The sequence below is a fragment of the Trachemys scripta genome, chromosome 1, assembly GCF_013100865.1.
Source record: "Trachemys scripta elegans isolate TJP31775 chromosome 1, CAS_Tse_1.0, whole genome shotgun sequence".
NCBI classification, from domain to species: Eukaryota; Metazoa; Chordata; order Testudines; family Emydidae; genus Trachemys; species Trachemys scripta.
Genome location: NC_048298.1, coordinates 91,106,719 through 91,134,708, shown reverse-complemented (window position 1 = coordinate 91,134,708; position 27,990 = coordinate 91,106,719). Strand labels below are relative to the sequence as shown.

The 27,990-nt window shown below is 48.4% G+C and overlaps 1 protein-coding gene across 1 annotated transcript in view; it reads right to left on the bottom strand.

Annotated features, from left to right (window-relative positions):
• Window positions 1-1,384: 1,384 nt before the first annotated feature.
• The window catches only part of NPTXR (neuronal pentraxin receptor), a 49,828-nt gene continuing 23,222 nt past the window's right edge, over window positions 1,385-27,990 (bottom strand). Inside the window, exons 2-6 of the mRNA XM_034791896.1 lie at window positions 22,920-23,899; window positions 4,084-4,306; window positions 3,193-3,446; window positions 2,452-2,631; window positions 1,385-1,619 (exon numbers count right to left, since the gene is read on the bottom strand). Of these exons, the coding sequence (XP_034647787.1) occupies window positions 1,395-1,619; window positions 2,452-2,631; window positions 3,193-3,446; window positions 4,084-4,306; window positions 22,920-23,899 (1,862 nt within the window). The 3' untranslated portion in view covers window positions 1,385-1,394. The remainder of the gene's footprint in view (window positions 1,620-2,451; window positions 2,632-3,192; window positions 3,447-4,083; window positions 4,307-22,919; window positions 23,900-27,990) is intronic.

Genomic DNA, 27,990 nt, shown 5'->3' with positions numbered 1-27,990 from the left:
TTGCTGCCGCAGATTGTGATCGCGGCTATTTTTAGATTGTGATCGCGGCTTTTGTTTTTTGGGGGGTTTTTTTGTTTTTTTGTTTTGGTTGCTTGGGGCGGCCAAAACCCTGGAGCCAGCCCTGATCACCCTCCCCCCTATTTCAGGCTGACTTCCTCCCACTGTGAACTCTCCACCAGGGCCTGGGACAGTGGACTGAATCTGGCCCTGTGAGTTTTGCGTTGACAGTCTCCTTTTCAGGGGAATTAAAGGGGATGCAGGAGCAGTGGAGGGAATGAACAATCCTATTTTAAGAAAGGAAACAGAAATGGGACAGCTTTTGAGAATTGATCAAGGGCTTGTTCTTGTCCCCCATCGTTCAGAGGCTACAAGACTTTTTCATGTAGTGAATATTAAGTCTGAGTTTCTCAAATCTGCCTACAGGATGTCGAAGCTCAAACTAAATGGGGTTTGAACAGGGGTTCTCAAACTGGGGGTCGGGACCCCTCACGGGGTCGCGAGGTTATTACTTGTGGGGTTGTGAGCTGTCAACCTCCACCCTAAACCCCGCTTTGCCTCCAGCATTTATAATGGTGTTAAATATATAAAAAAGTGTTTTTAATTTATAAGGGGGGGGTCGCACTGAGGCTTGCTGTGTGAAAGGGGTCACCAGTACAAAAGTTTGAGAACCACTGGATTTGAACGTCCAAATGCCCCTAGGCAGCTGTGAGAAACTCAGCCTTAAAGCATTAAACCCAGGATGAGTTTGGCCCATTTGTGGCAAGAGGAAATGAACAAAACCTGTTAAGTCCTCTGTGGAACTCAGGTGTTAGTAGCTATAGGAGACGGGGGGAATCCCAGCTGGCAAGACCATGGAGCTAATATCTGGAGGAGGGTTTATCACTGTGACACTCCCAGTGGAATATGGAGTGATCAGAGAAATATTAGCTTGGGTGTTCCCAGTCAGCCAATGACTTCCCCAGGACCAGTGACCCCCAGCTAGGCTCTACGGCCTTTCAGTTCCACCCAATACCCACCCCAGACTGGCGATGCTAGCAACAGGATGTGCAGAGAGGGGAAATGTTGGCTCGGGAGTTCCCAGTGTACCTATGGCTCCCCCATCACCACACCAGAGCAGCCCCCTGGTGGTGCCATTGTATGGATGGTTGGTGGAGGACCTTGCCACTTACTTGTTATGAGTCAAATAGGCCTTAACTGGCACAATAAAACAAACAGCGTCAAATTTCTTTGAGTTCAGATGGTTTTCTTGCCCCTCCCACCTTCCTCCCCGCGTGGATTCAGAACTCAAGATGTTTCTATTTGGGAAAAAGGGGATCCCTGACGCCTCGTTCCTTAGGTGGTGTGGAGGCAGGGGACGTCGCTGTCATTCTCCTTTCCATGGGTGGGGGGGCTTCTCAGGCCTTCATCCTCTCCTCACACATCTCGAAGCTCCACTTGGTGGCGCCCCCAAGGACCTCCACTAGTTCGTCGTCCCACTGGATCACGTTGCCTTGCAGGTGGGAGGTGCAGTTGGCCAGGCCTAGGATCTCGGTGGGTGTCAGGATATGGTCCCATATGTTGAACTGAGCTATCTCGCCGACAAAGGCCTGGGTCGCGTCAAATCGCCCGCCCAACGTATCCTGCACCAGCACATTGAGGGTGGGGGGTATCAGCCCATTAACAGGGAAAAGGTAGAAAGTGAGAGGGAGAGACAGTGAATGAGAGACATACAAATGAAATGAGGGGGAGGGAAAGAGAGAGGGAGAAAAAGGAAAAGTGAGAGGAGAGAAGAGGTGAAATAGAGAGGGGAAAAGAAGAAACAGACAGAAATGGAGAAAAAACAAAGGAGATTAAATGGCAAGAGTGAACAAATGAAAGAGAGAGAAACATGGAGAGAAAGTGAGAGAGAGACAGACAAGGGTAAAGTGAATACAGTGAATGAATATGGCCACTGCACTATTCCTGACTATCTCAGATTTCTCTTCTGGAGGATCCCCTTTCCCAGGCTGTGTGTGTGATCCGTAGGGGCTGTTACTGTAAACACACACAATGGCTGAAGGCTGAATACAGCATTGCCAAGCGAACTCCCACCCAAACTCCCAGGTGCTCTACAACCATCTGGGGACTATAACTGAGCTTTGGCCTGGAAGCAATCAGGGAGGGGATTCCAAAGAGAACCCAAGCTCTTGCTGTGTAGGGCTGACACAGGCAGTATCCTCAGTCCCCACCCCACCACCACCCCTGAGGAGAGGCTGTGGGAGGTGGACACTGCATCAGTCAACAATGGTCCCTCTGATCAGCTGAGGAGCTATTCTGACCAACTCCAGATAGGGTGGTAGCTGCAGTCCGGGGAGAGTGCTAGAGGGGACACGAGTTTTCTGCTTTTGAGGTTTACAAATACCCCAAAGGCTGTGCATATTCCCCAGACACCAGGTTAATTGTTCCCAAGATGACGCAGCAACTGCAACCCACCTGCTCCTGGCCCAGGATTATTACCCCGTGGGGTTTGATGGGATGCCAGGCGGCCAGGTTCTCACTGGACCCACGCTGCTCACCATCCTCATATGCCCACCATACGCCATCCCGGGTGGTCCAAGCGATGCAGATGTGGTGCCATGTCCCATCCTTCAGATTCAGGGGCAGCTGGGCAACCTTAAAAAAAAAAACAAACCAAACCAGGAATGTCATGGGGCTGCCTTACAACCCACAGTGCAGCCTTGGGATGTTGTGAGACAATCTCTCCCAGCAGTCACTTGCAGCAGCATGTCAGGAGTCCTGCACAGACCTTCTCCCACTGGCTCTGACACACAGCAGCCTGATGTTCAGGGATAGTGCAGAGGGGAAAGGGAGATGTTAGGTTGGGGGGGGGATAGATCCTCAGGACTGTGCCTGGAAAGATGAGGATCCCCTCAGGAGGAAGGAGGTGGAGAGAGGGGAAAAAGAAAGGAGGCAAATAAGAGAGGAAGGGAAAGGTAGGAAAAGGGAGGGGGAGGGAGCAGGGAGAAGGGAAGAGCAGGGGTGGGTAGATAAGGTGTCTGAGTTAGAAACAACATGGTCTGGTAGACACGCCTCTCCCCTCTCCAGGACAAGGGGAAGCATGGAGGTAATCCCCATCACTGGGAGTAGGGTGGGAGGCTCCTTCCCCCCTCACCCACAGGAAAGGGTGGCATACACGCCTATGCGCCCACCTCAGAGGCTCTAACCCCTCCTGACCTTGTCGTTGATGAGCAGCTCCATGGGATTGTGTCCCCACTCCATCAGCACAATCTCGTTGGCTTGCCCGGGAGCAGAATAGGAGAAAGGAGTGCCCAGCCCTGAGGAGGCTTTGGACTTCAGCCACATGCAGACTGTGAAGGAGAAAAGCTCCGGCAGGCTCTTCTTCATGCGTGCGTACATGTAGTTGGTCCGTACGGGGATGGTCACCTTGTAGGCATCTGGAGGGTTAAAGTCTGGTGCTCCTGGGTGCTCTTGAGTGAAGAAAGAAGAGGGGGAAAAGAAACAGGGCTACAGGTGAGTAACAGTGGGACTGTCCCATAGAAACACTGAGAATTAAACCAACCCAACACTAAAATCAACCCTACAGAATAGAACCCTCGCTGACAAGGGCCACTGACAGCACTTGCAGCTCAGCACCATCCTGCCCCCATGTACAGCACCAACTCAGCTGCAACTGTTAACAGCCACTGTCAGCGGCAGTTCTGTTTCGTGGGCTAGACAAGGCCGCATTGAAAGGGCCTGGTGAAATCAGACAGGCCCAGCAGCAATAGCGCAGTGAGCACAGTGCATAGGAGAGATTTGAAAGAACACCCTCACCGCTCCATATCTGGCCCTTCAGACTCTGTGCCCTATATCTGAACCTGGCCCGAGTCCAGGTTAGATTGTAATCTCCTTAGCCACAGGCTGTGTTTCCACTTATTTGTACACTGATAAATAATCATTAAAGTGACATGGTATTTCATTTCTAGCCCAAAGTATCTACCCTTCCTTCTGATTAAGAACAGTGAGGCACCCACATGTGCATAGCTGGCAGATGGAGGGTAGGATTTTTTGAATCAGCCAGGAGCATATCATGGTTTAATCAGACTCTCCCCTACCAGTACTGACCCTGTTCCAACTCAGAAACTCGGCTCTGGAGAACGCTCAGCTCCTTCTCCACCTCTTGTTGCTGCTGGTCATTGTTGCTGGTAACGGAGGAGCGTTCTTTCTCCAGAGACAGTATCTTGGAGAGGAGCTGCTCCTCTATCTCCTCCATCTTGGTGTGGAGCACATCTCGGGTCAGCACAGGGGAGGAGGAGGTGGAGATGTTGGCTCGTGCTGGGAGCTCCTGCTGCACTCAGGAAGAGAGGTGGAGAACGGGGAGGGGAGAGGGAAAGGAAGAAAGACAAAAATCAGGGATAAACATAATCACAAAGATGAAAACAAATTATCTAGCACCATCACTTCAGAGACACCTGGGGATAAAGCATTGGACTTCCAAGTCAAAGTGGTTGGTCTTTAAGGCCCTCAGTCTTCATGTGACCCTCACCTTTAGGAGCCTCCATCTAAATTTGAACCTCACCTTTAAGAGACTCCATTAGTTTCATTACAAACATCTCTGACATTAAGCATGTCAACTGGTTACCCTTCATGATCCTTCCCTGTTACCTTGGGGTTGAATAGAGAAAGGGACTTCCACGGACGTCCGTTCTCTCCCTGGACAAACTTTCTCAGGAGACCATCACCATGGGGCTGTGACTGGAAATTTTGTGAGGATTTTCCCAATGGCCAGGGATTGGACACTAGATAGGAAGGGCTCTGAGTTACTTCAGAGAATTCTTTCCCAGGTGTCTGGCTGGTGGGTCTTGCCCACATGCTCAGGGTCCAACAAATCGCCATAAGGAATTTTCTCCAGGGTCAGATTGGCAGAGACTCTGGGGGGTTTTTGCCTTCCTCTTCAGCGCAGGGCATGGGTCACTTGCTGGTTTAAACTGGTATAAATGGTGAATCTGCTGTAACTTGAAGTCTTTAAATCATGATTTGAGGACTCCAGTAACTCAGCCAGAGGTTAGAGGGTCTATCACAGGAGTGGGTGGGCAATGTTCTGTGGTCTGCGATGTGCAGGGGGTCTGACTAGATGATCACAATGGTCCTTTCTGACCTTAAAAGGCTCTGAGTCTATAACGGTGGCTGGGGCTGAGCAACGAAAGATCAGAGGTCCCCTCCCTGCCACTCTCATCTCCGACTTTCAGGCGACTGTCATTGTAACATCACAAAGTGGAGCTGTAATCCTCTTAGCTCAGCTCAGTCGCTGCTCTCTCTGTGTGGTTGTGTGTGAGGTCACAGCAGGTAGTACATGGCAAAGTGGGGGGAGGACCTGTGACAGGAGATAAGGCCCCAGCTGGTAAAGCTCCCCACCAGGGTGTGTATTAACTTGTATAACAGAAACTTGGGGTGTAGTGGCCACACTTACAGTGTCTCCGGTTACTGGGAGTTTAAATCCCAGCACTGAGATTTACAGATCATGCCTGTGCTGCACAGGTGTCCACACCCCAAACTCCCGAAGTCCTACCTTCCCACGGACCAGGCGCAGAATATAACCTGCATAGGATTCTTTGAGGCAGGCTCTGGTTTGGCTATTGCAAAATCCTGGTCAGGAACATTGAGGGGATGTCCCAAGATGTTACAGCACTTTCAAAAGACCCAACCATCATCCTGCAGGCTCCTTGTGGACACCAGGTCAGCAGGAGAAGGGGATGGTATTACCCCATGGTGGTGGAAGCTGGGGTGAGAGGGGAGAGCTGAATGAAAAGGTGTTGCCCTTTGGGGGCCCTGCTGCACAGCGTTTGTCTATGACCCTGCCCATTCTGGCAGAAGGGGTCAGTTCAGCCAGAGAAACCGTCCGATTCAAACCCATCCCCAGGTGATGTTGTTTGCGAGGGCAGGGTATTGTCTTAGCCTAAAATGTACTGCCTCCTCTATGTAATCAGTTTGGTGATGGCAGATGGTGCCGTGGGAGTCAGTCCTCGACACCATCCCACATGCCTCCTGCTCTTAACGCCAGCGTGGGGAAGGTGAGGTGGCTGCTGCCGGGATGCATTCCCCCTCAAATATCAGCTCTTCCCTGGACTAGCTTACACTCTCTGCCTCCCTTTGTGCTGGGCTTCACAAATCCTCTCAAGGCTACTTATGCCAGGGCCGGGGTGTCTGTATGTGTGTGTGGCTAACTGTGGTCACCTTCCACCCTCTTCCCGTTCCAGCCCTCCTCCTGACCATGTGGAATTGAGGAGTTGCTTCATGCTATCTCCCATTCTCTTCCCCCAGAGAAACAACCTTCTTTTATTTCCCCCATGTACCCCTCCTGCTATGTTAAGCTTAGGCTCTCCTAAGACGCGGGGTCGGGTGGGAAAGAAGTTGAACAGCTGTGATGCTCAGCCTTTGCCCCCCAGAGCTGGCCTGAGATGAGGTCATGGCACTCAAGGCTTCTGGATAATCACTGCTTAGTTAATGACTTGGGGAGAGGGCATTTGGGAGTACGACCAGCTCAGGTGAGCACTGATATCGGCTCAAAGTGGCAGGCAAGGAAGGAAAATGTGCCGGGGCAGGAGAACTGACCTGAAAGATCAAACCCTGACTCTGTCTCTTGCTCTCTTTCCAGGCGTCTGGAGCACAGTTTCCTCACCCACCTAGTTTGTCTGTTTACATGTAACCAATCCATCTCTGCCTGCCTGCCCCACCCCTGCCTATGGCGTATTGGTCTGTTTTTATACACATGTACATCTGTCCTGCTTTTCCATCGAAGCCTCCTGCCTCTTTTAGAGTTGGATTTGCAAGAAGTATTGATGGTTGGAAAAACCTTCGTTACTGAGACATCCCTCAATTGATAATTCCTGTTACAGACCTAGGCTAGAGAGAGGAAGGACACAAAATACCATTAACTGACCAGCTGGGATATTAACCTGAGCACCTTCCACCCACCTCCAATGAAGCATTACATGAAAGTCCCTTCCACCCGTCTCTAGTGAGACGTTACAGCAATGTCGCTTCTGCCCCTCTCCAGTGGCTTGTCCAGTTAAGGATCCTTTGGCCCTTTTGGAAAAATTTGGGGTATAATTCTGATGCCCAAGCAAATCTTTTCCTCACAATAAAACAGGCTCCATTATACCAGGCCATGTGCTAGCTCTTTCAGTTGCTGTGCTCTGAGGTCTGACTGGGGATAGGTTACGGCAGGGGGAGTGGTGAAGCCCTATCCACGCCCCACCAAAAATCCCCAACTCCACCCACAATCTCAGAGTAGCTAGAGGTCTGATAAAAGGATGAGACATGAAAGAGTTCATAACTGAAACTGACATCTTTAGGGTTAGAATCAACCCTGCAGTGACCGGAACAGGAGCTCTTAATGCCACTCTCAAGACCAAAAGTCTGCTTTGTGTATAGGATCAATGAGCAGAAAGGAATGGAAAAGGAATCTCTGTACACACCATGTGGTGGGTTGGGCCAAAGCTGCTCCTCTGCAGGGCTGTGATAGGGGATGAGACCCCTGGGCATGCAGTGTGAATCTACGGGGTTCCTGCACCTTCCTCTGAAGCATCTGCTGCTGCTGGTGGTCAGAGACAAGATACTGGGGTAGATGGTCTCGCAATTCCTATGCATCCCCAGGCCACTTCACTGCACCTCTACCTTGACATAGGGTCACCATACATGTCTGCCTTCCACCCACCTGACACACAGCATGACAGTGGAACCCACAGGAATTAGTTCCACTGTACTTAAGACCATCAGTGGTGACAGGATTGGGGCAGCATTTGCAACATAGCAGCAGCCGCAATGTCTAATGCTCTTCATCAATAGATCTCAAAGCACTTTATGTAACTGTCTCCATTTTACAGATGGGGAAATGGAGGCACAGAGAGGTGAAGTGACTTACCCAAGTCACCCAGCAGAGCTGGGAATAGAACTCAGGTTTCCTGAGTCCCTGTCCAGTGCTCTAACCACTAGTCCACACCACCTCCCCATAGATAGCATTATTATTATTTCACTCCAGACTGCACTGGGTCTGTGTTCTGAAGGTCTCTTCCACAGCCCTAAAGCCTAGAAACTGAATGTTAATGTTCAATGAGAGTTTCAATGTAGAGCTGGTTGAAAAAAAAGGGATCTACTTTCTATACATATTTTGAATTAAATGAATTTGTTTTAATTTTTGTGTATGTGTAATTTTCAACTTCATCAACCAAATGACTCAGAATGATTTTTTTCCTTCCTGGAACCATTTCAAACACATTTTTCACACTGTTCAAAAATCCATTTGTCATCAACAGAAAAAAACTTTTAAACAAGCTATTTTCCTTCCACCCTGCTTAGATGTTAAGGAAACTGATGGGCCTTCAGGCTGTTCTACTGCAAACTGGCTTGGTCTGAGCCCAGACTGCACTGCCAACAGGCACCCCACTACTATGTGGGCTAAGAAAGGGATCCAGAGAAAATTCTCCATTTCCTGCTTTGCTTCATTGGAAACTGTCACAGGGTGGTGGCTTCCTGTATTTTCACAGACTAGAAGCTTCTGCAAAGGCCAGCAAAAGTAGATTTCTGACTGATTCCTATTATCACTGCCAGCAGCACTTCTGGTTCCCTAGCGGGGAATAACTGGCATTGTCTGTTTTGTAACTGGGAAGCAGAATCAGAGGGGAATCCTCTTGGTTTTAAAACTTTTTATTTACCCTGTAAAGTTATCTTCCATCCTGATTTTGCAGGTGTGATTCTTTTACTTTTTTTTAAATAAAATTCTTCTTTTAAGAACCTGATTGATTTTCAGTGTCCTAAAAACCAGGGATTTGGTCTGTGCTCACTTTGTTAACCTAATGGTTGGTATATTATTCTCAAGCCTCCCCAGGAAAAGGAGTGAAGGGGCTTGGGGGGATATTTTTTTTTGGGGGGGATAGGGCTCCAATTGGCCCCTCCCTGAATGTTTGTTTAAATCACTTGGTAGTGGCAGCAATACCGTCCAAGGACAAGGAAAGGAATTTGTGTATTAGGGAAGTTTTAACCTAAGCTGGTGGAATATATGCTTAGGGGGTCTTTCATGTGGGTCCCCACATCTGTACCCCAGAGTTCAGAGTGGGGAGGGAACTCTGAGAGGCCCCCTGTCTAGGAGTCTAACTGGAAGGTTTAAACTGGTAGGAGACCCTATCTGGGAATGTCTTGCATGCAGCCTTCCCACTGCTGGCAACAAAACTAACTACCAAGGGAAGCACAGACTTGGAATAGGAGCTATTCAAGCAAAGCAGCAACAAAAGAACTCATTAGCACGCCCGGAAATTTAAAACAAAGCAGCTCTGTGTAATTTGATTGAAATAAGCAAACAGGCTGCAGGGTTAAAGTGGACTCCATTCAAGCAAACCTATACAAATGGAACAGCGCCTCCACCTCCTTCTCCTCCTACCAGCTCTCGCTAGTGTCCTCAGGTACATATTGCATTTCCTCACTCCTGCTCCCTTCAGTTAGTGGTGGCTAGAACAGCTTCTTCATGTAGTTAATCCACACATGGGCTTTTTCCCCTCAAAGGGAGATCAGTGTTCAGCATTCTTTGCCCCCCTTCCAGGCTTTGGTGCAGGAGCTCTTGCAGGTCTCAGATCATGTATGTTGTGAGCTCTCAGACCTTGACTGAAGTGTTGGGTGGTGTTGAAACTTTAACAAGGATGTTCCTTCATCAAAATCTGCACTAGTCGTAGGAGTGATGTAAGTGTCCAGATAAACAAACTAAAATTATAGAGCCAGCTCTTCAGTTGATGGTCTGGTCCAAAGGGTTTTTAAACAGTCGGACTAAAATCTCCTTCTCCTCTCTATTGGCTGTGTGAAGTCACTAGTTCAAGAGTTTTCCAGGGCAGACAAGGCCTGAACTTTTAATGTAAACAAACAAGCAGAAACCTCTCTCACACACCCTTTCAGGCCTTCTTTATTCATCATCAATAGAGCTGGGGGGGAAAAAGGGAATCCCCTTTCACACAGGATTTTGATACTTTGAAATCTGGTTTCATTCCAATTAGGAATGAAAACCCAACATTTTGAAATTCTTTGCAAATGAAGCCTCTACCCTGGGGCAGTCTGACTTGTGTAAAGCCATGGAGCCATGGGCTCTGGAAACCCTGGGCTTCCCAGCCCCAAGGCAGTCTGGCAAGCTACCCTGAAGCTGCAGACCCAGGAAGTATTGGGGTCTCCTGCCCTGGGCAGTCCAGCAGGCAGGTTGCTGAGGAGCCAGGAGGGGGCAATCTGCCGGTAAACGAGGCAGTTTTGAAACCTACCTGGCAAAATATTTTGACTCGGTGAATCAGCAAATTCTGATGAAAAAATGTTTGGTCAGAAATTTGCCAACCAGCTCTGATCCAAAAGAAGCAAAGAAAGGGCACGAGCTCTTTTTAATATTAAGTTTTGCAGGTCACCTTAGTCAATCATTAGATTCATTGAGTTTAAGGCCAGGAGGAACCTTCATGGTCAAATAGTATGACCGCCTGCAAAACACAAGCCAGAGAACCTCACCCAGTAATTCCTGAATCAAGCTCATAACTTTCATTTGAGAGAAAGATAACCAGTCTTGATTTAAAGACTTCAAGTGATGGCGAATCCACCGCATTCCTTGGTAATTTATTCACTGGTTAATTACCCTCACTGTTAAAAATGTCGACCTTATTTCTAGTCTAAATTTGTCTGACTTCATTCTCCAACCACTGGATCTTGCTATGCCTTGTTCTGCTAGGTCAAAGATCTGTCTCCTCTCAGATCAGAAATCAGCATGGAATCCTGCCCTTCGGTGTGTTGGGTGTGTCTCCTTTCTCTGGAATGGTGAACTGGGATGGTCTAGGATCAGGAAGGCATATTCCACACAATCTATTTCCTGAGAAAAAGCAGCGAGGGCTACTGGTGAACATCTGTCTTTCTCATCTTCTTTGCATTAATAATAATAGAATTAATAATAGAGCAACAATTCCAAGACTTTCAGGCAAAGACTCATGCAGAGAGATGGACTTCCTAGCAACCTGGTAGGTGAGAGAAGATCGGCTGCCTCTGCTGGGCTTTTTAAGCTAAGCCAGTGACAACGGAACCTCTTTTTGAATAATAATCATTTAAAAAAAAAACATCACAAACTACATCACTTCTCTGGTTATTCTATCAAGGGAAAAAACATCCCCACTGTGGGTAAAATGAGGCATAGAACATACTTTTAGAATACAGATGAATTAACAAGAAAATGCTCCATCAGTAAAGAGGTGATGGTTAGAGGGGGGTGAATTCTCTCTTTAGTCAACTGCCTGCTGAGTACTTCTCTATCCTGGCCTCCTTCAGGGCAAAAGATGCTTTAATTGCAATTACAGTCATAGAATTGTAAGCATTAAAGATAAAAGAGATCTATTATGCTATCTAGGTTCACCCCCTGCCACCAGCCAATGCAGAATTGTCTTCTAAAATCTATTCCCTGGTGGTATTTCCATTCTAGCTTTAATTGTCCCAAACAACAGGGCTCCCACCACTTTCCTTGGGAGATTATTCTACGGGCTTTGAAGTTCTCACTGTTAGGAACACATTTCCTGATCTCCAGTCACATTTTCCCTTTGCTCAATTTTGTGCCATTACTTCTAGTTACTCCCCATTGGGCACATGGTGCTTTTTGTGGGGGCAAAATGACACATTGATAAAGACACAGAAAGGAGAAGAGAAAGCTGAGGAAAGGAACAGCAGGGAAGTGGGATGGATGGAGAGGAGGGAAAGCTGAAGGAGTCATTTACGTGCCCATGAGAGGAATAATTTATGATCAGGTTTGTGTGTGGGGCGCCCTGCTTTGTTTTGGTGGGGTTATTTACTTGTGCTCCCTGTTGGTTTTAGCTTTTATTTATTTATTTACTATTACTGTTGCTGCGGATTTTGAGGGCTTTTCTAATCCATTTAGGCTGCTTGGATATTACAAAGGCTGCAGAGATACTGTCTGCTACACCCTTCGATTGTTCTAGCTCTGGATTTAAATGCCAAGTCCCTGTTTTCATGTTCAGCTCCATCTGTTAATAGAAAAGAGGACTAGCTCTTGTCACCATTGTTAGCATCATGACAATCTGCCCTACATTGATTAATAAAGGTTTGTTTCTTTTCCTTGTTCCCTCTGACTGACTGCCTTTTCTTTCTTTTCCTTCTTTTCTTTCTTTCTCTGTAATGTCTTTTCTTTCTTCTGGCAGCTTCCTCCATTTCTCTCTGAAACTTTTCTCTCTTTCTCTAGCTCCCTTCATTCCACATTCTCTCGCTAATTATTTTTGTCTCTCTCCCCTACCTTTTCTCTCTCTTTCTGTATTGATCTTTCTATCTCGGTTTATCTGTTCCTCCCCCTCCCTCCCCTGACTCCACTGATTCCTGGAAGGGCCACAAAGATGCTCTTGTATCCGATCTGAGGAGAACAAGACTGCAGTATTGGCTCTGGCACTGTCAGCGTATGGGATGATGAGCCAGCGTAACGTGCCCGCACACAGAACATTCACTTGTCACCACTTTCCCTGTGTGCTGACTGAAAGGGACAGTAGGAATGTCAATCCATTTCTCTAGCAGAGAACATCAACCAACCTAGCAGGGGCCAGTGCAAAATCAGACCTGCGGAGCCCCAGACAACTTCAGAAAGCAACAGAAATAAGGGGTGGGTGGGAAGGGCTTGGCAACTGGGCAGGAGACAATGGAAACTGTCACTGTGGAGCAGAAAGTAAGGTTTTGGCAGCTGGGAGAGGGTTTGTCTCTGGAGAGCGGGGAGGGAAGATTTCAGAAGCTGTGAGAGGGTCAGTTTGGCACTGCAAGGAGAGAGGGCTTCAGAAGCTGGTCGGGGTTTTGGATGAAGGTGCTTGTCCCTGGGAGTGTTCGAGAGGATTCTGCTCTAGATTACCTTTCACGTAGAGGTGGGGGGGTCAGGCAGATGGGAAGGTTTGTGCTAGGTTGGGAGGTGCCAGCAAGGGCTCCTGCACCTCAAAATTTGGTGCATGCCTGGGGTTGTCAGCAAGGAGCATGATTTTTGGACAGGCTCCTCAGGGTTAGCTCATCTCCTAGGGGAGGGTAAGGAGCAGCCGGGATTGACTAGTGGGATCTGTCTGGCTATTCCTATAAGGAAACTGCTTGGCCCAGGTGGGAAGCAAGTCAGGAGGTTTCTGGAGTATGAGGACATCATTTACAGCTCTCCCTGGAACTATCATGTTAGCCTCACTCTTTGGGGGAAGAGACAAAAATGTATTTGCCAAACGATTGGATGGTGAATGGTTCACGCAGCCTTTCGCCTCCAGGTCAGCAGTTCCAGTCTGGTCCCAGGCCAGTGGACCAGGAAATAAAAACCTCCTGACATGTGTTCAGTGGCTTGTGCAGAATTAGCTGAAGGGTGTTTCAATCCCCTTCCTAGTGGGACAGATTTTCACAGCACAAAGCCATCATCCCAGCTCACCAGAGAGGCCCAGGATTGACAGAGCCACAGAGACTGAACTCCCCACATCAAACCTAAAGGCTTCCCCTAGAGTCAGCATTGAGATACATTGGTGTGCTGGAAATGTTCACTGCCGCCGGCTGAGCTGTGCCTGTGATGGAGATTTCAGTTTCCAGGGCTGCCAATCTAGCACCTTTCCCCTCAAACCAAATTACTTCAAAGCCATAACTGCTGCACTGATGTTATTTACCACTGACCTTTTGGGAGGAGGGAATATACGGAACGAATTCTGAAAAGCTGTTCATTGAGCTCAGCGCTTCCCATCTGCCAAAGCGAGGGCAGCAAGGGGGTGGGCAGCGGGGGCTTCGTTATGCTTTTGTGCTGCCAAACCAACAAAAAGATTGAAATTTGCCAGTTAATATTAGTCACGTTAAATGTCAACGTCTGGAGCGGGGATGGGGGAGAAGCCAACACCTTGGCAATCTGTGAGTCTGTGAATCTGGGACTTGATTGGTTTTTATTCATTGTTAAGCAAATGCACTTTCATTTATATAAGGAGATCAAAGCCCCTCATTTAGCTAATGCATTACAAAATCTGTTCCCACTGATTTTGTTACAATTTCCCCCCTCCCATCCCTTCCCTCCAATATGTTCACCTTAACTGCTAAGATAAAGAGGACAGGACCAAGGACGAATGCCCCATATACTCATGTGAAACCTCTCAATCTAGATTGCATCAGCTTGGGAGCCATGGGACCAGTCCTCCTCCTGTCTTTGCAGAGACTCCTCTGGAAGCAACACCATTGTGGTTCCACTGTGCAAGGGGGTGTGGCAGAGGTCCATAAAGGGAGCTCAGCTTTGTGGGGACCCATGCACACTGGCATGCAGGGGGCAGGTGGGATTGAAGTGGTTTGTGGAAAAAATGGGGCTGGAGAATTCTTGTTATTACAGTAGGACCTAGAGGCTCCAGCTGAGATTAGGGCTCCATTTTAGTAGGCACTGTACGTACACATAGCAAAAGAGATTCTGCTCCTACGTGGATTCCCCCCCGCCCTCCTCCTCTCCCCCCTGGAGATGGCCACAGGTGCTACTGCAGCTTTAGGACTGCATTAGCCTGAGCACAGCCTTTCCACAGCCACTCTGCAGCCTGGGGCTGGGCACTGCCTCAATACACTTGCTCCATATGAATGACAAGAAACCATTCCTATCAGAGAGGCTTGTTAGACTGTGGACCAGTCTCTCAGGGAAGAGGTAGAAAGCCCTGCTGCTGAAGTCACTAAAAACTCACCAAGACAAAGCCACAAGGGATGTACCGTAGATGTAGAGAACCACCTTACAGTGGAGGTGGGGGTGGAGAGTGGACCAGATGTGACATAATAGGCTTTGTCCACTTAGGATCTTTTTTTCCTGATTAGAGGCCCAATGTCTCTGGTTTTCCATGAACTGAAATGGGATGGATGTGCCTGTTTCTCTCCATAGCAGATTTCCTTAGCCAAAGGTACGCTAGTAATTTATGTAATGGGCCAAAACATTACAGTTTAAAAACAATGATATGGCAGTTACTGGGTGTTTAGTATAGAATAGTATTGTGGTTTAATAAGGATTAGTCCCCTTATAAAACTCTAGATTGGCCTGTCCGTTTCCCTTCCTCCTTTACCCATCTCAGATGGGTGTAGCAGTGGAGAAGGCTCCACAGACTGAAAGCAGAAAATTGGGTTAAGGTCAATTGTTCTCTCTTAAATTTGGGGCTGAAATTAAAATAATGTAACTGGTGCCTCTGGCATCACTGGCTTTGCAAGCCAAGAATATATGCCCACGCATAGGTATGTGTGCGTGTCTACAGAGACATGGAGAGAACGTGAGAAAATGAGAAAAACATACTGCACAGGAAGAAGAAAGGAAGACTCGCTTGGCAGACTGAATGGCTAGAGGGATTAAGGAATTGGTTATAGAAGATTTTATCTCTAGGCATCAGTTTGAATTTAGTCTGAGGTTGGTAGTGCCGGAAGAGCTGTTCCCATCTGACAACGGCTGTCTAATGGCCTAGGTGAAATGAGTGAAGTAACCCATTCCATTCGCTAGTGGACAGGTGTCCACATTCCACACACAAATCCAACACAACTGACGCTGTTCTCCTCTTCTCCATCTGCACTCTCAGCAGGAAGGCTGGGGACTGAAAGGCCCAAGGATACCCTCAGCTGGTAGGGGTCTCTCCAGAGCGACCGGGGTGCACAGTTGCTGAGGGTGGTGTGCCTGGGAAGTGTTACTGCTTCTGTCAGTTGTGCCCCTGTTCTTTGAGGATACGGGATTCCAGCCTCCAGGATTATCAAGCCAGCCTGTCTAACCACAGCTAAATCACTTTAAAAAAAATTAAGAATGAAACTACTTAATAGGGGTTTTTAAAGCGCCAATAAATCCTGTTATGTCTGACAGCCACACTAACAGCATTCAGATTATATTAATAATCTTCTTTCAAATCCCTCCCAAAACTCACTTCTCCTGCAAAACCTGCAAATGTTAACCCATGGCAATAAAAAGACTGTCACTGAATGTGCTTGTTACCAGATAGATGCTCTAAGACAGAACCTTCCTATGAGTCTCTCAGTGCATTTGGTTTTGTCTGTCTATTGAGACTATGGCCTGGTCTACACTGGGGGGTGGGGGGGAAGTTGATGTAAGATACGCAACTTCAGCTACGGGAATAGCATAGCTGAAGTCGACGTATCTTATTTCGACTTACCTCCCGTCCTCACAGCGCGGGATTGACGGCCTCGGCTCCCCTGTCGACTCCGCTACCGCCGCTCGCCCTGGTGGAATTCCAGAGTCGGCGGAAGCGCATTCGGGGATCGATATATCGCGTCTAGATGAGACGCAATATATCGATCCCCGATAGATAGATCGCTACCTGCCAATCCGGCGAGTAGTCTGGACATACCCTAAGCTCCTGACGGCAGGGAACAGCTCTTTTTCTATGCCTTATTCAGTTCCAAGAGCACTGTCAGTCCCAAAGAAAGACTTCTGCCATGACATATCCCCACCAATTGACCCTTTCCCCCCACTATATCCCCCTCCCACACACACACACAGAATTTTTATCTTTAAAAAAATCCTTAGCAGAAAGCAAATAAAACTGGAAGCTGAGGTGCAGAGACACAACCCAGCACCACAATCTGGATGGAAACGCATAGAAATTACAATTAGAAGAGACATATTAGGTCAACCCCCCCTCATCTCCAACTAGTACAGAATATTCCCCATACAGTTTATCCTCTAGTGCTTTGTCCAATCCTATCTAAAAGTGCCAACTTTCTGGGGCTTCCATTACTTTCCTTGGGAGACTGTTCCACAGGCTAAGAAATCTTGCCCTTAGGGAATGTTTCGTAAGATTCAGGTGAAGTTTACCCTTTGCTCAATTCTATCCTATTGCTCCTAGTGACACCCACACTGAACAATTCCTCCCCCTCCTTAAAAGCAACACCTTTCAAATGCTTGTGGTCTGTTATGTGCTCAGCTCTTTTAATCTTCCTTCTTTGATCAATCATTCCCATTCCCAATAATTCTGGTTACTTCCTCCAAGTTGCTGACATCTTCCTCTTCCTCTGCCCTCTTCTTGGCATCAGGTGCCAAAAATTGAATGCAGTATTTTAGAGGCTGACTAATAAAGCTGTGTCAAGAGGGACTATCATTTTTCTGCTTCATAATGGGATGTTTTGTCTTGTATTAGGTGTAGGGTGACCATATTTCCCTATGCTGAATACAGGACACCTGGTAAAATTACTCGTATTCAAGCGAGTTCAATGGCAATCAATTGTACAAATGTTCATATTAACATCAAGTTGACTGAGCCCCTGTTAAAAAGAAATACTGCTTAGTTGGATTCTTTTTATTTACCTTATCTTTAAGGCTTTAGGGTTTACACGGGGAGGGGAAACATGCATACCCTTACCTCCCCCACGCACATGGGGCGGGGTGACATACACTCACTCCCGTACACGGAGGGGGGGGTGACCAACTGACCCACCCCTCCCTGCCCAGTGCTCTCCACCCTCCATGCCTGGCTGGGCCCCCGGGACGGATCTGCCTGTCCTGGTATCTGGCGTCGCATCTTCCCGAGGCAACAGATGGGGTGGGGGCATGCAGGGTCACCTGCCTCCCTCCCCAGATTTCTGCCAGGGTTCACACCAGAATGTGGCCAGCAGCAGCCTTTCCACACTGTGCAGGAGGGCAGGGATGGGAGCTGCTTTCAGCCGCAGGGGTGGCAGGGAGGGGGGAAGGGGTGATCTGGCCTGTGTCTTTGCAGGGCTCTTCTCTCCCCTCACCTCCTCTCATGTGGCTGGAAGCAGCTTGTCCCTTCCTGCACGCACAGTATAAAGGCAGCTAACACCTCCAGGCTGCTGCTGGCCACCGACATAACCCAGCTGCCTCCTGTCCCCCGGCTACAGTGCGGGCCGGAAGGGGTTAAGCCCTAAGGATGCACTGTGCACCAGGACCCAGGGAACCTGACTGCAGGGGCTTCAGTGAACCCGGCCAGAGAGAGATGGCTCAGCAGAGGAGGGTGCCTGGGGGGACAGAGCAATCCCGCGCTCCCTGGGGCGTGGGGGCATGGGGAGGGGATGAAGAGGATGCTAAGCCCCTGCCCTGGGGGCTGCTCTGGAGCCGGCAGGGTCGGGGCGTGAGCGGGCCAGAAATTGCTTTACCCCTCCCCCTGCCACCAATCCAGAGCTTAGCTGAGGGGCGGAGAGTCTTCCCCATGTCAGAGCTGTGCAGGGCTTTGGCACATGCAGGGCTTAGCTCCTTCTGGCCAGTGCCCCGGGCCAGAGGGTCTTGGGCTTTCCTGGGGCACTGGTCCAGCAAGAGGCAGTGGGGGAAGGAAGGAGCCTGCTGGCCAGGCTGTTGGTGAGCTGAGTGCTCTGATCAGGGGCTGGTTCTCAGCACAGCGCTGGGAGTGGGACGCGTCCTGCCGTGGAGGAAATGGAAGAGCAGCGGGGTTGGGAAGGTGAAGGGGCAAAGCAGGGAGAGGACAGCGAGAAGGGAAGCACATAAAGGGCCGATGGGTTGGCAGAAGAGGCGACATGTAACCAGTCACTGCATGGCGCCTGCCCTCACTTACCAGCCACTGCAGCTCACAGCTTGCAGCCAGCGCCTGCCAGAAACAGGCTGGGGGGCAGGGCCCTGCTGGCCCAGAACTGGCATGCAGCAGGGGCTGCGCTGATGGACCAGCAGGGGGAGCAGCCGGCCCCACGCGCTGCATCTTTGCCCCACCACCAGTTTTGCACACCCACCTCCATCGTTGGCCACTGGACCGCCCCCACTCACTGCTGGTAGGCGGGCGGCTGGCAAGCAGGGATCCGGCCAGCAGCAGGACCCGCCAATACTGACGGGGGAGGGGGGAGACAGAAAATACAAGACAATTTGCCCATTTTTAAGAAAAAGTTGGGACACCTGCAGGAGGGCTTAAATACAGGACTGTCCCTTTAAAAACAGGACATCTGCTCACCCTAATTATGGAGATATACCTATCTAATAGAGCTGGAAGGGACCTTGAAAGGTCATTGAGTCCAGTCCCCTGTCTTCACTAGCAGGACCAATTTTCTGCCCCAGATCCCTAAGTGGCCCCCTCAAGGATTGAACTCACAACCCTGGGTTTAGGAGGCCAATGCTCAAACCACCGAGCTATCCCTCCCCCCATTATTATGTGTGACCAAGTGCAAGCCCCTTGTGTGGGCTCTCTAGTAACAGTGAAATCTCAGAATGTGGAATAGCCTCCCCCAGGGGAAGTGGAGAAGCTCAATAGCTTCCGACATTTCGTACTGCATCAGACAAACAACTGGATAGTATGCTACAGGTGACAGCCTTGCAGCACGGAGATTAGATGTAATCTAATAGACTGTCTCCACCTCTGACTTCTAGGGTTTAATATTATATTAGCCATCACATACAGTAAGTTCTAACTGACATGGTTTTCAGGCTAGAGCGAGGGAAGCCTTATCCCAACCTGTCTGTGACATACTACCCTATTTACTCAATTGCTTGATCCCTTGGCCGGGGTCTGTGAGGTGCTGAGAATTTATTGCAAAGTATAAACACTCTTGACTCCCAGAAGGTACAATACAGAGCACACTCTTGGTCCACTTGCCACCATCCTTTGATGCATTGATATTAGTCTCATATCATCAAGTGGATACTTTTACATGTTTGTGTGTCTCTGCAAAATGCTGCTTTCATTTGTATACTCACTGAAGCTATTCAAGTTTCACTGGTGCAACTGAGAGCAGAATTTGGCCCTCTCTGTACATATCTGTCTCCCTCTCTTTACTATGTCAGTGCAAATAGAAATAAAGAAACAGAAGAAGGAAGGTCCCCCAATGACAGTACCTTCCCTCACCTTGCCCCTCATAGATTCATAGATTCTAGGATTGGAAGGGACCTCGAGAGGCCATCGAGTCCAGACCCCTGCCCTCATGGCAGGACCAAATACTGTCTAGACCATCCCTTGAAACTGTCATTTGAAATCACAGGAAACAGGTCAAAATAGCTCATATATTATACAACACCCCACCATCTCCTGAAATGGAGAGCTGCTTTTTGGAATCAAAGAATTGTGACTTATGTTTTGGCACATAATGGTACAGCTAAAAGGCATCACATTACCCACTTTGTCATCTCATGATGATCAATGAGATGAAATGTAATGTACACCCATCATCATGTATACTCACTCTTTCTGGGTTTCTGTGTGTTGTACTGTCCTTCTGTGTGTGTGTGTGTGTGTGTGTGTGTGTGTGTGTGTGTGTGTGTGAGAGAGAGAGAGAGAGAGAGAGAGAGACTTTTCCTCTCTACTCCTCTATGTTTGTGTCCAGTTGTGTTTGTGTTTCTCTCACTCAGTCTTTGCATCTTTCTGACCCTCTGCCCATGTGTCTCTCCATTCTGGGAGGTTTCTATGGGTATGGTTTATCTGGCTCTCTCTCTAGATGGGTCTTTGTCTCCTTGCATGTGTGTCTCTGTCCCTTGGTGTGTCTGTCTCGCACCATGTGTGTGACAGTCTTTCCCTCTGTTCCTATGTGTGCCTCTTTCTCTCCTCTGTGTGCATGTTGTTCTCTGGGAGCTCACTAGTTCTTCTCACTCTGCATGTCCATGTGGATCTGTAATTCCATGCGTGTTTCACAGTCTTTTCCTATGTGTGTGCACTTGCCTCTCTCTTTGTCTCGCCATCCATCTTCCTGCATATCTGTCTCTCCCTGTATCTTTGTTTGTCTCTATCTCTTCTTGTGTTTTTCTGCCGATCTGTTGCATGGATAATCTGAGTGGCTACATGTGTTATGTTAGTTCTTTCTCTCTGTGTGTGTATCAGCCTCTCTCTTTAACTGTATGTGCCTAAGTGTGTTTCTCTCCTTTTCTCTCTTTCTTGCATGTAGAAAGTTATCCCTGATGACAGTGTCTCTGGGAGAGGGATCATCCCCATCCACCCATCTCTAGATTCTATGCTTATAGGATTCCCCCAACATATAGCTCTCCCCCTTCCCATGTGGAAGACGATGAACTGTCTTCATGGCACACTCTTCTTCCCTCCCCCCAATCCACTAAGAGCTCTCCAGGGGTTGAGAGACTTTGGTGTGGAGAGGTGAGTCCGGACAGGCTCTGACATCAGCCTGGGTTAACTTTTCATTCTCCCCACCTCACTCTCCCATGCTGAGAGCCCCCATTTCATTCATAGATAGAAATGGGTGGGGAAATCCCTTGCCAGGGATCCAGATAGGGGGATCAGTGGGCCATGGAGTCAGTCACGACACCCAGGTTTCTATACAGATGGCCCTGGCCTCTGGCAGATCTCCTGAGATCCATACAGATCTTGGGAGATCCTTGGGTTCTGAGTGGCAAACCCATGCTCATTCCACAGGGAAGGGGCAACACTTTATTTACTATAAGAAACATGTCTCCTCACAGTGTACCCAGATGACATGCTACACTCCTTGGGTAAAATCCTGACCTCACCAAAGTCATGGACTTCAGTAGGGCCAGGATTTCACCCCTTGAAGGTACACAAATCCATCAGTATCTCCCAGCTCAAGATCTAGCCAGAGGGCATCCCAGAAAGAAAAGAGACATTTAACTCACTTTGCAAAGGTGTATATCATCTCTGAGATTGCCACCAGCCACTAACAACATGAGAATTCAGTTTCCACACACAGACCCTCCCACACCTACCCACCCAGGGGAACAGCTGTTGTATGTCTTTAGGTAAGGCTCGCTTTCATCCACTTGTAACCAGACTGGAGACTGAAACACGGGCAGTGACCCCAAAGGAGGGACAGGAAGAGTAATAGCACTGTAGGCAAGCAGAAAATGACACAGGGCCATTTCTTGAGTGTAAACAAAAATGTCCATGGCCTCACTTTCATAATTCATTATTTCTTATGTAAGGAATATTCATTATTGTTATTAATGTAATAATTAGGGGCATATTCTGCCACCTTGCTCCCACTGAATAGTACAGAGCCTTCCTCTGCAAGCAGTCCCATTACAATCAGTGACATAACTTGATAAGTAAGGAATACTCATTATGTGCGAAGGCAGCAGAATCTAGCCCTACTAACCCCATGCTGCTACCCTCACCCACACCAATAGGACTATGGGCAAAGTGAGATACTACTCTGTGGGAGCACTGGTGGCCTGCTGTAGCCCTGAGTAATTAATAGTATTGATATGTGGGGAATGGAGACATGGGTTCAAAATAAACTTGACGGTGGAGTTGAAAGGGATACATGTCCCCATTTATGGAGAAGAGATGTCTACAAAATGTTTCAATGGATACCTATAAAATGTCCTAAGATCTTTTACATAAGTAATAGTCTTTGAAGGGAAGTGATGAAAGCCCCATCTCCTGAGAGTCAATTAAAACTAGGCTGCGAATATTCTGTGGGGAACAATCCGACATTGGTAGGGCATCTGGAAGTGTGAAAGGAGGGCATGAAATATCCATTTCTATGTATTATATATATTATGTATATATATTATAAATTTATCTATATATATATACACACACACAATATCCCTATAATTTCCATCTGTGGATTCTATGAGAGCTACTTATTTTATTTAAACAAATGCTATTTATCATATGAAAGCTCACATCAAAGAGAAGGGAGAAACCAGAGAAAAGGTAGCAAGGAATCAAACACACACACATATATATTCAATCCATTATACTGTGTCCCCATTTCACCACCACCACCCACACACAGACACACACTACTTACTTCCCAGAGCCAACAGTCAGGGCTTGCCAGGCTGGGTCTGATTTACCAGAGTACATTACATTTCTGATTTAATTATATGAAATATTCAAATACACTAACCGCCCCCCCCCCCGTCCCGCCACTGGCAATCTAGGAAAACCCTGGCGAGGGCCGTGCAAAGGGGGGAAGGAGAAGGCTCAGCCGTAGGAGCTGAAAGGCTGAGGGGCACAGAGTGGGGAGGAAGGGGAGAAGGGGGAAGAGGGGAGATCGGCGGGGGGGGGGGGTTCACGCCTTGCCTCTATCTTGTCGATCCTGTCTTTCAGCGACCGGACAGCATCCTCCAGCTCCTGGACCATGGCTGGCGAGTCCCAGGGCAGGTCGCCCATGGTGTCTTTCCGGGGCCCGCCCCAGAGAGAGGCGCTGTCCTGGAAGCTCAGCTCCAGCCCGCTCTCGCACTGGCTCAGCTTGCCCGTCAGCTCGCGGATGGTCTCCTGGTCGCTCAGGATCTGGTCCTTCTGCTGCAGCGCCGTCTGCCTCAGCTGCTCGGCCGCGGCGTGCAGGAAGAAGAGGTCCTCGGCGGGCGCGGGGCCGTCCCCCGGCGGGGGGCTGTCGGAGGGGCACTCGGCCGGCAGCGGCGTGCAGAGGAAGCGGCTGAAGAGCTGCTGGTGGTGCTGCTGCTGCTGGCGGGGCCGGGCGCTGCTGGAGAGCAGCTCCAGCAGGGAGTCCTGGGGGCCGCCCGAGAAGCTCTGCCCGGCTCCGTGGAGAGCGCCCGGCCCCTTGTCGGCGGCGGAGGCCGGCAGCAGGGCGGCGGCGGCGCTGGAGTCATTGTCAGCACCCCGGAGAGCTCCGGCGGGGCTGGCCGCAGGGTGGACGCTCGCGATGATGCAAATGATTGCACCAAGGAAAGCGAGCATCCCTGCGGCCAGGAGCACGGCCAGAAACTTCAGGGTGGCAGCTGCGAGGGGGGCCCCGGCCAGGAGAAAACAAGGCGGGATGGCGGGCGGGGGAGCGGGAGAGCGCGAGGCGGAGCGGGCGCTGCCTGAGGAGCCCCCGGCTGCCTTGTGCCGCCTGAACCAGCGCGGCGCCGAGTGTCTCCGGCTGGGGGGCGGGGGGCTGGTGGGCACGTCACTGACTCTGCCCCTCCGGATCCCTCCTCGCCCTTCCCCGCACCCTTGCGGCGCCGGGCGGGGAGCGCAGCCTGCTGCCGGGGCTGCCTGACTTGCGCGCTCCGAGGCGTGAGAGGGGAAAGAGAAGAGAACCAGCCCTAGAGCTGCTGCTGGAGAGCAAAACAACCCTCAGAATCCCCCACCCCAGCTGGGAGCTGGCATAGCCCCCTCCCTGGGCAAACAGGGGCTGCCACTTCATGGATTGGGGCCCCACGCCCAGAATCCACCACGTGCCCCCCCGCCCCCCCCCCCCCCCCAGCCTGGGCTGTTAAACACATTTCTTTAAGCAAGGGAGTAGGGTTGCCAATTTTGGTTGGTTTCATCACATGGCATAATCTTTAATTGAAGATTAATCTTTAATTCCTGGAGACTCCGGGACAGTCCTGGAGGGTTGTCAACCCTACAAGGGGGTGGAGGTGGGGAATCGTACAATAAGAATAATTTTAAAGCGACAGCTAAGAGCTGCCAACAAGAACCCATAAGAGGTTTACAGCCCACTTCTTCGGATGCATATAGAATGGAACATATAATGAGGAGATATATATACACACATACAGAGAGCATAAACAGGTGGGAGTTGTCTTACCAACTCTGAGAGGCCAATTAATTAAGAGAAAAAAAACTTTTGAAGTGATAATCAAGCTAGCCGAGTACAGCAAATACTCACCAGCAACCACACATCACTGAACAAAACCACTAACCCAGGAACCTATCCTTGTAACAAACCCCGATGCCAACTCTGTCAACATATCTATTCAAGTGACATCATCATAGGACCTAATCACATCAGCCATACCATCAGGGGCTCGTTCACCTGCACATCTACCAATGTGATATATGCCATCATGTGCCAGCAATGCCCCTCTGCCATGTACATTGGCCAAACCGGACAGTCTCTACGCAAAAGAATTAATGGACACAAATCTGACATCAGGAATCAAAATACTCAAAAACCAGTGGGAGAACACTTTAACCTGTCTGGTCATTCAGTGACAGACCTGCGGGTGGCTATATTACAACAGAAAAACTTCAAAAACAGACTCCAAAGAGAGACTGCAGAGCTAGAATTGATATGCAAACTAGACACAATCAACTCCGGTTTGAATAAGGACTGGGAATGGCTGAGCCATTACAAACGTTGACTCTATCTCCCCTTGTAAGTACTCTCACACTTCTTATCACACTGTCTGTACTCGGCTAGCTTGATTATCACTTCAAAAGTTTTTTTTCTCTTAATTAATTGGCCTCTCAGAGTTGGTAAGACAACTCCCACCTGTTTATGCTCTCTGTATGTGTGTATATATATCTCCTCATTATATGTTCCATTCTATATGCATCCGAAGAAGTGGGCTGTAGTCCACGAAAGCTTATGCTCTAATAAATTTGTTAGTCTCTAAGGTGCCACAAGTACTCCTGTTCTTCTTTTTGCGGATACAGACTAACACGGCTGTTACTCTGAAACTTGTCATAAGAGGTTTGTTCTATTACCTCTTCTTTTCTTTATTGCCGTATCAAATAGGAAAAGGTTTTGTCTTCTGGGAGGTGTTGAACGTTTCAAAATATTAGACACATTAGTGGGGTTGTGGGTCTCTGAGGCTAAAACTAATTGCTTTCTTCCTTTAAAAATGTATTAAAGGTAAATAACTAGACCCAGAAATATAAAGCAGAAGTACACATGTTCCTACTCTCGCCAACATTACTGAAGTGCCATGCACACCGGTAACCTAAAAACAATTAAATAAAATCATAGCAGCCCCCAGGCAGCCTTCTCAGGATAACATGTATTCGGGAGTCTGGGAGATGTCTATGGGTAGGATTGGAAGGATTAGGTTTTTATTGGTAAATGTTGATTTTACTGTACCTGCACAAATCAATGAGAACATGTTTCCATCAAATAAGAATTAAAATGTATAGACAGGCAAAGTAAGAAAATGGTGCTTGAGACCTTATTAAATGATTTAGACTTTTGAATTGGGCTTTCTATAAAGGGACTAGCAAATTGACAGTAAAAACAGGTCTGATCTGTTGATTTAAGGATATTTACTTTGTGTATTTGGTGACACATGATGTTGACAAATTGTGTTTTCACAGTTTATAAAACTTTAACTTTTTGAATTGCAGCATCAACTGTCATTAAATAATGATCTGACCCCACTCCCAAATTCCTGCATTTGTGAACATTTACATTGATAAAAATTAAAAACGCTTTAAAATAAACCTTGATCTTTTCAGTCAAAATTATATGGTCAAAAATCAAACTCTGCCAAGGTTGTTTATGTGCCTGACCCAGAGCCCAGTGATGTCAGTGGAAAGACTCCCATTGGCTGCAATGGGCTGTGGATCCAGCCCCATTTGGTGGGTGCCTGAGGGTCTGTGTGTCCTCTTGGTGGGTGGGTGCCAGCATGAGTGTAGATGTGCCATGTGAGGAGCCATCCATGTGGCATCTTGTCATCACATGGATGCAGGAGGGGGGTATCACTGTGTATGTTGGCATGCTTGAGTGTTGGAACTTGTACAGGAGTGTGATGAGGTCTAGCTTTTGGATGCCAGTAGCTGGATGGCTCTCCTTGTTTTATTTTACTGTAAACTGTTGGCCTGTCTCCCCAGCCCAGGAAGGAATCAGCACCATGTCCAGATCTCTTTCAGGCGCTTCCCTCAGGGCATGGTTTATTAATTCAAGCAAAAAATCACAAAGAAACACAAGACAAAGTTATTTTGCTAACCAACAATTATCCATACAGGCCTTTCATTCTGCCTGCCTCTCTCTGCTCCAGGGCCACTCAAAGGAGCTAACCCCCATCCCACAGCTCTCCCTGAGCTCTCTCAGCCCTTTATAGGGATCTCCTGCCCCCTTCCCAGCTGGGTGTGATAATAGAACAAGGCTGGCTGGTCCCAGGCCCCCTGACTCTTAAAGGGGCAGACCATCTTGTTACCCCTACACTCTCCTGTTCCTTGCTTTTCTTGCTACACCCTCTCTTTCTGCCCTGTTGGAGTGTAAGTTCATCCACTTCAACCAGTTTACACTGACTTACCAACATGTAACCTGCTACACCATTTGTCACCTTTGAATTTGGCCCATTAGGATGATGAGGGTTTTCAGGTATAAAAGCCACAGTCAACATTAACAGAGACAAAAGGAGAGCAAGAAGCCACAATTCCCCTGGAGAAGCAGCCTCCAATAGGATGTTCTAAACATGCATTTCTCTATATTCTTCCCAAATTGGTCACTAGTTACCAAGGAATTAAATTCTTAAGTAGTTCAAATATAAATGAAATAACTTATCTTCCCCGAGGTTCTAAAATTTGGGTATCGGAATTCTCAGTGAAAACTTGTGACACCAATTATCCTTAATTTAAAAGTAAATACGCTCTCAGTCTCTTCCCTTAGCACACGAACTATTACCCTGGTCTGGGCAGTAGTAAAACAAACCATCAGATGTTGCTTCAGCTTTGAGCTTAATTAGAAGAGGGGTAAAAGGTTTTGCAAAGGTAACAAAGCAGATTTTATTTGTGTGTTTGGTTTTGGAGGAATTTGACTTATGAGAAAAGACTTAAACTACCTAAATATGTCTAGATTTGCCAAAGTTTAATGCTTTCCTGAGGGAGGATCCTAATGAAGATATGATAATTCTCTTCAAGTATATGAAAGGTGTAAACACCAAGGAGGGGAAGGAATTGTTCAGAGTGTTGTTCTTTGGTCCAAGAATGAAAGGGGCTGGAGATCTTGTGAGATGCATGTTTTCCCCTGCCTGCAAGAGTGCTTGTTCTTCCTGATTTCAGCTGACACAGAAAGCCTGAGTTAGAGGTCTAAACTCCTATACAATGAATAGGGAGAAAGAGGCACCTTAGTTCATGACCCATAAAAGCCAACATGCTAGGTAGGGAGCAACCTAAGCTAGCCAATGGGGGATGCTAAGGAGAAGGGTGTGTGCTAAGAAAGTGCCTATCTCTGCTTAGTTATCCACAAATGGGGGGACACTGCCTGGAGTCAGGCAGCTCAGGCATCTAAAGCATTTCTTGTGGCAATGAGTTAGGTGCCTGCCTTGCGCCACACAGTATGTCTGGAGGAGGAGGTAGCCCTACACACCCTATAACTTTAGCCCAGTGGTTAGTCCACTTGCTTGGGATGTGGGAGATCCAGGTTCAATTCCCCCCTCTCTGACAGTGGGGGAGAAGGGAGCCCCCCATTCAAATCCTAACC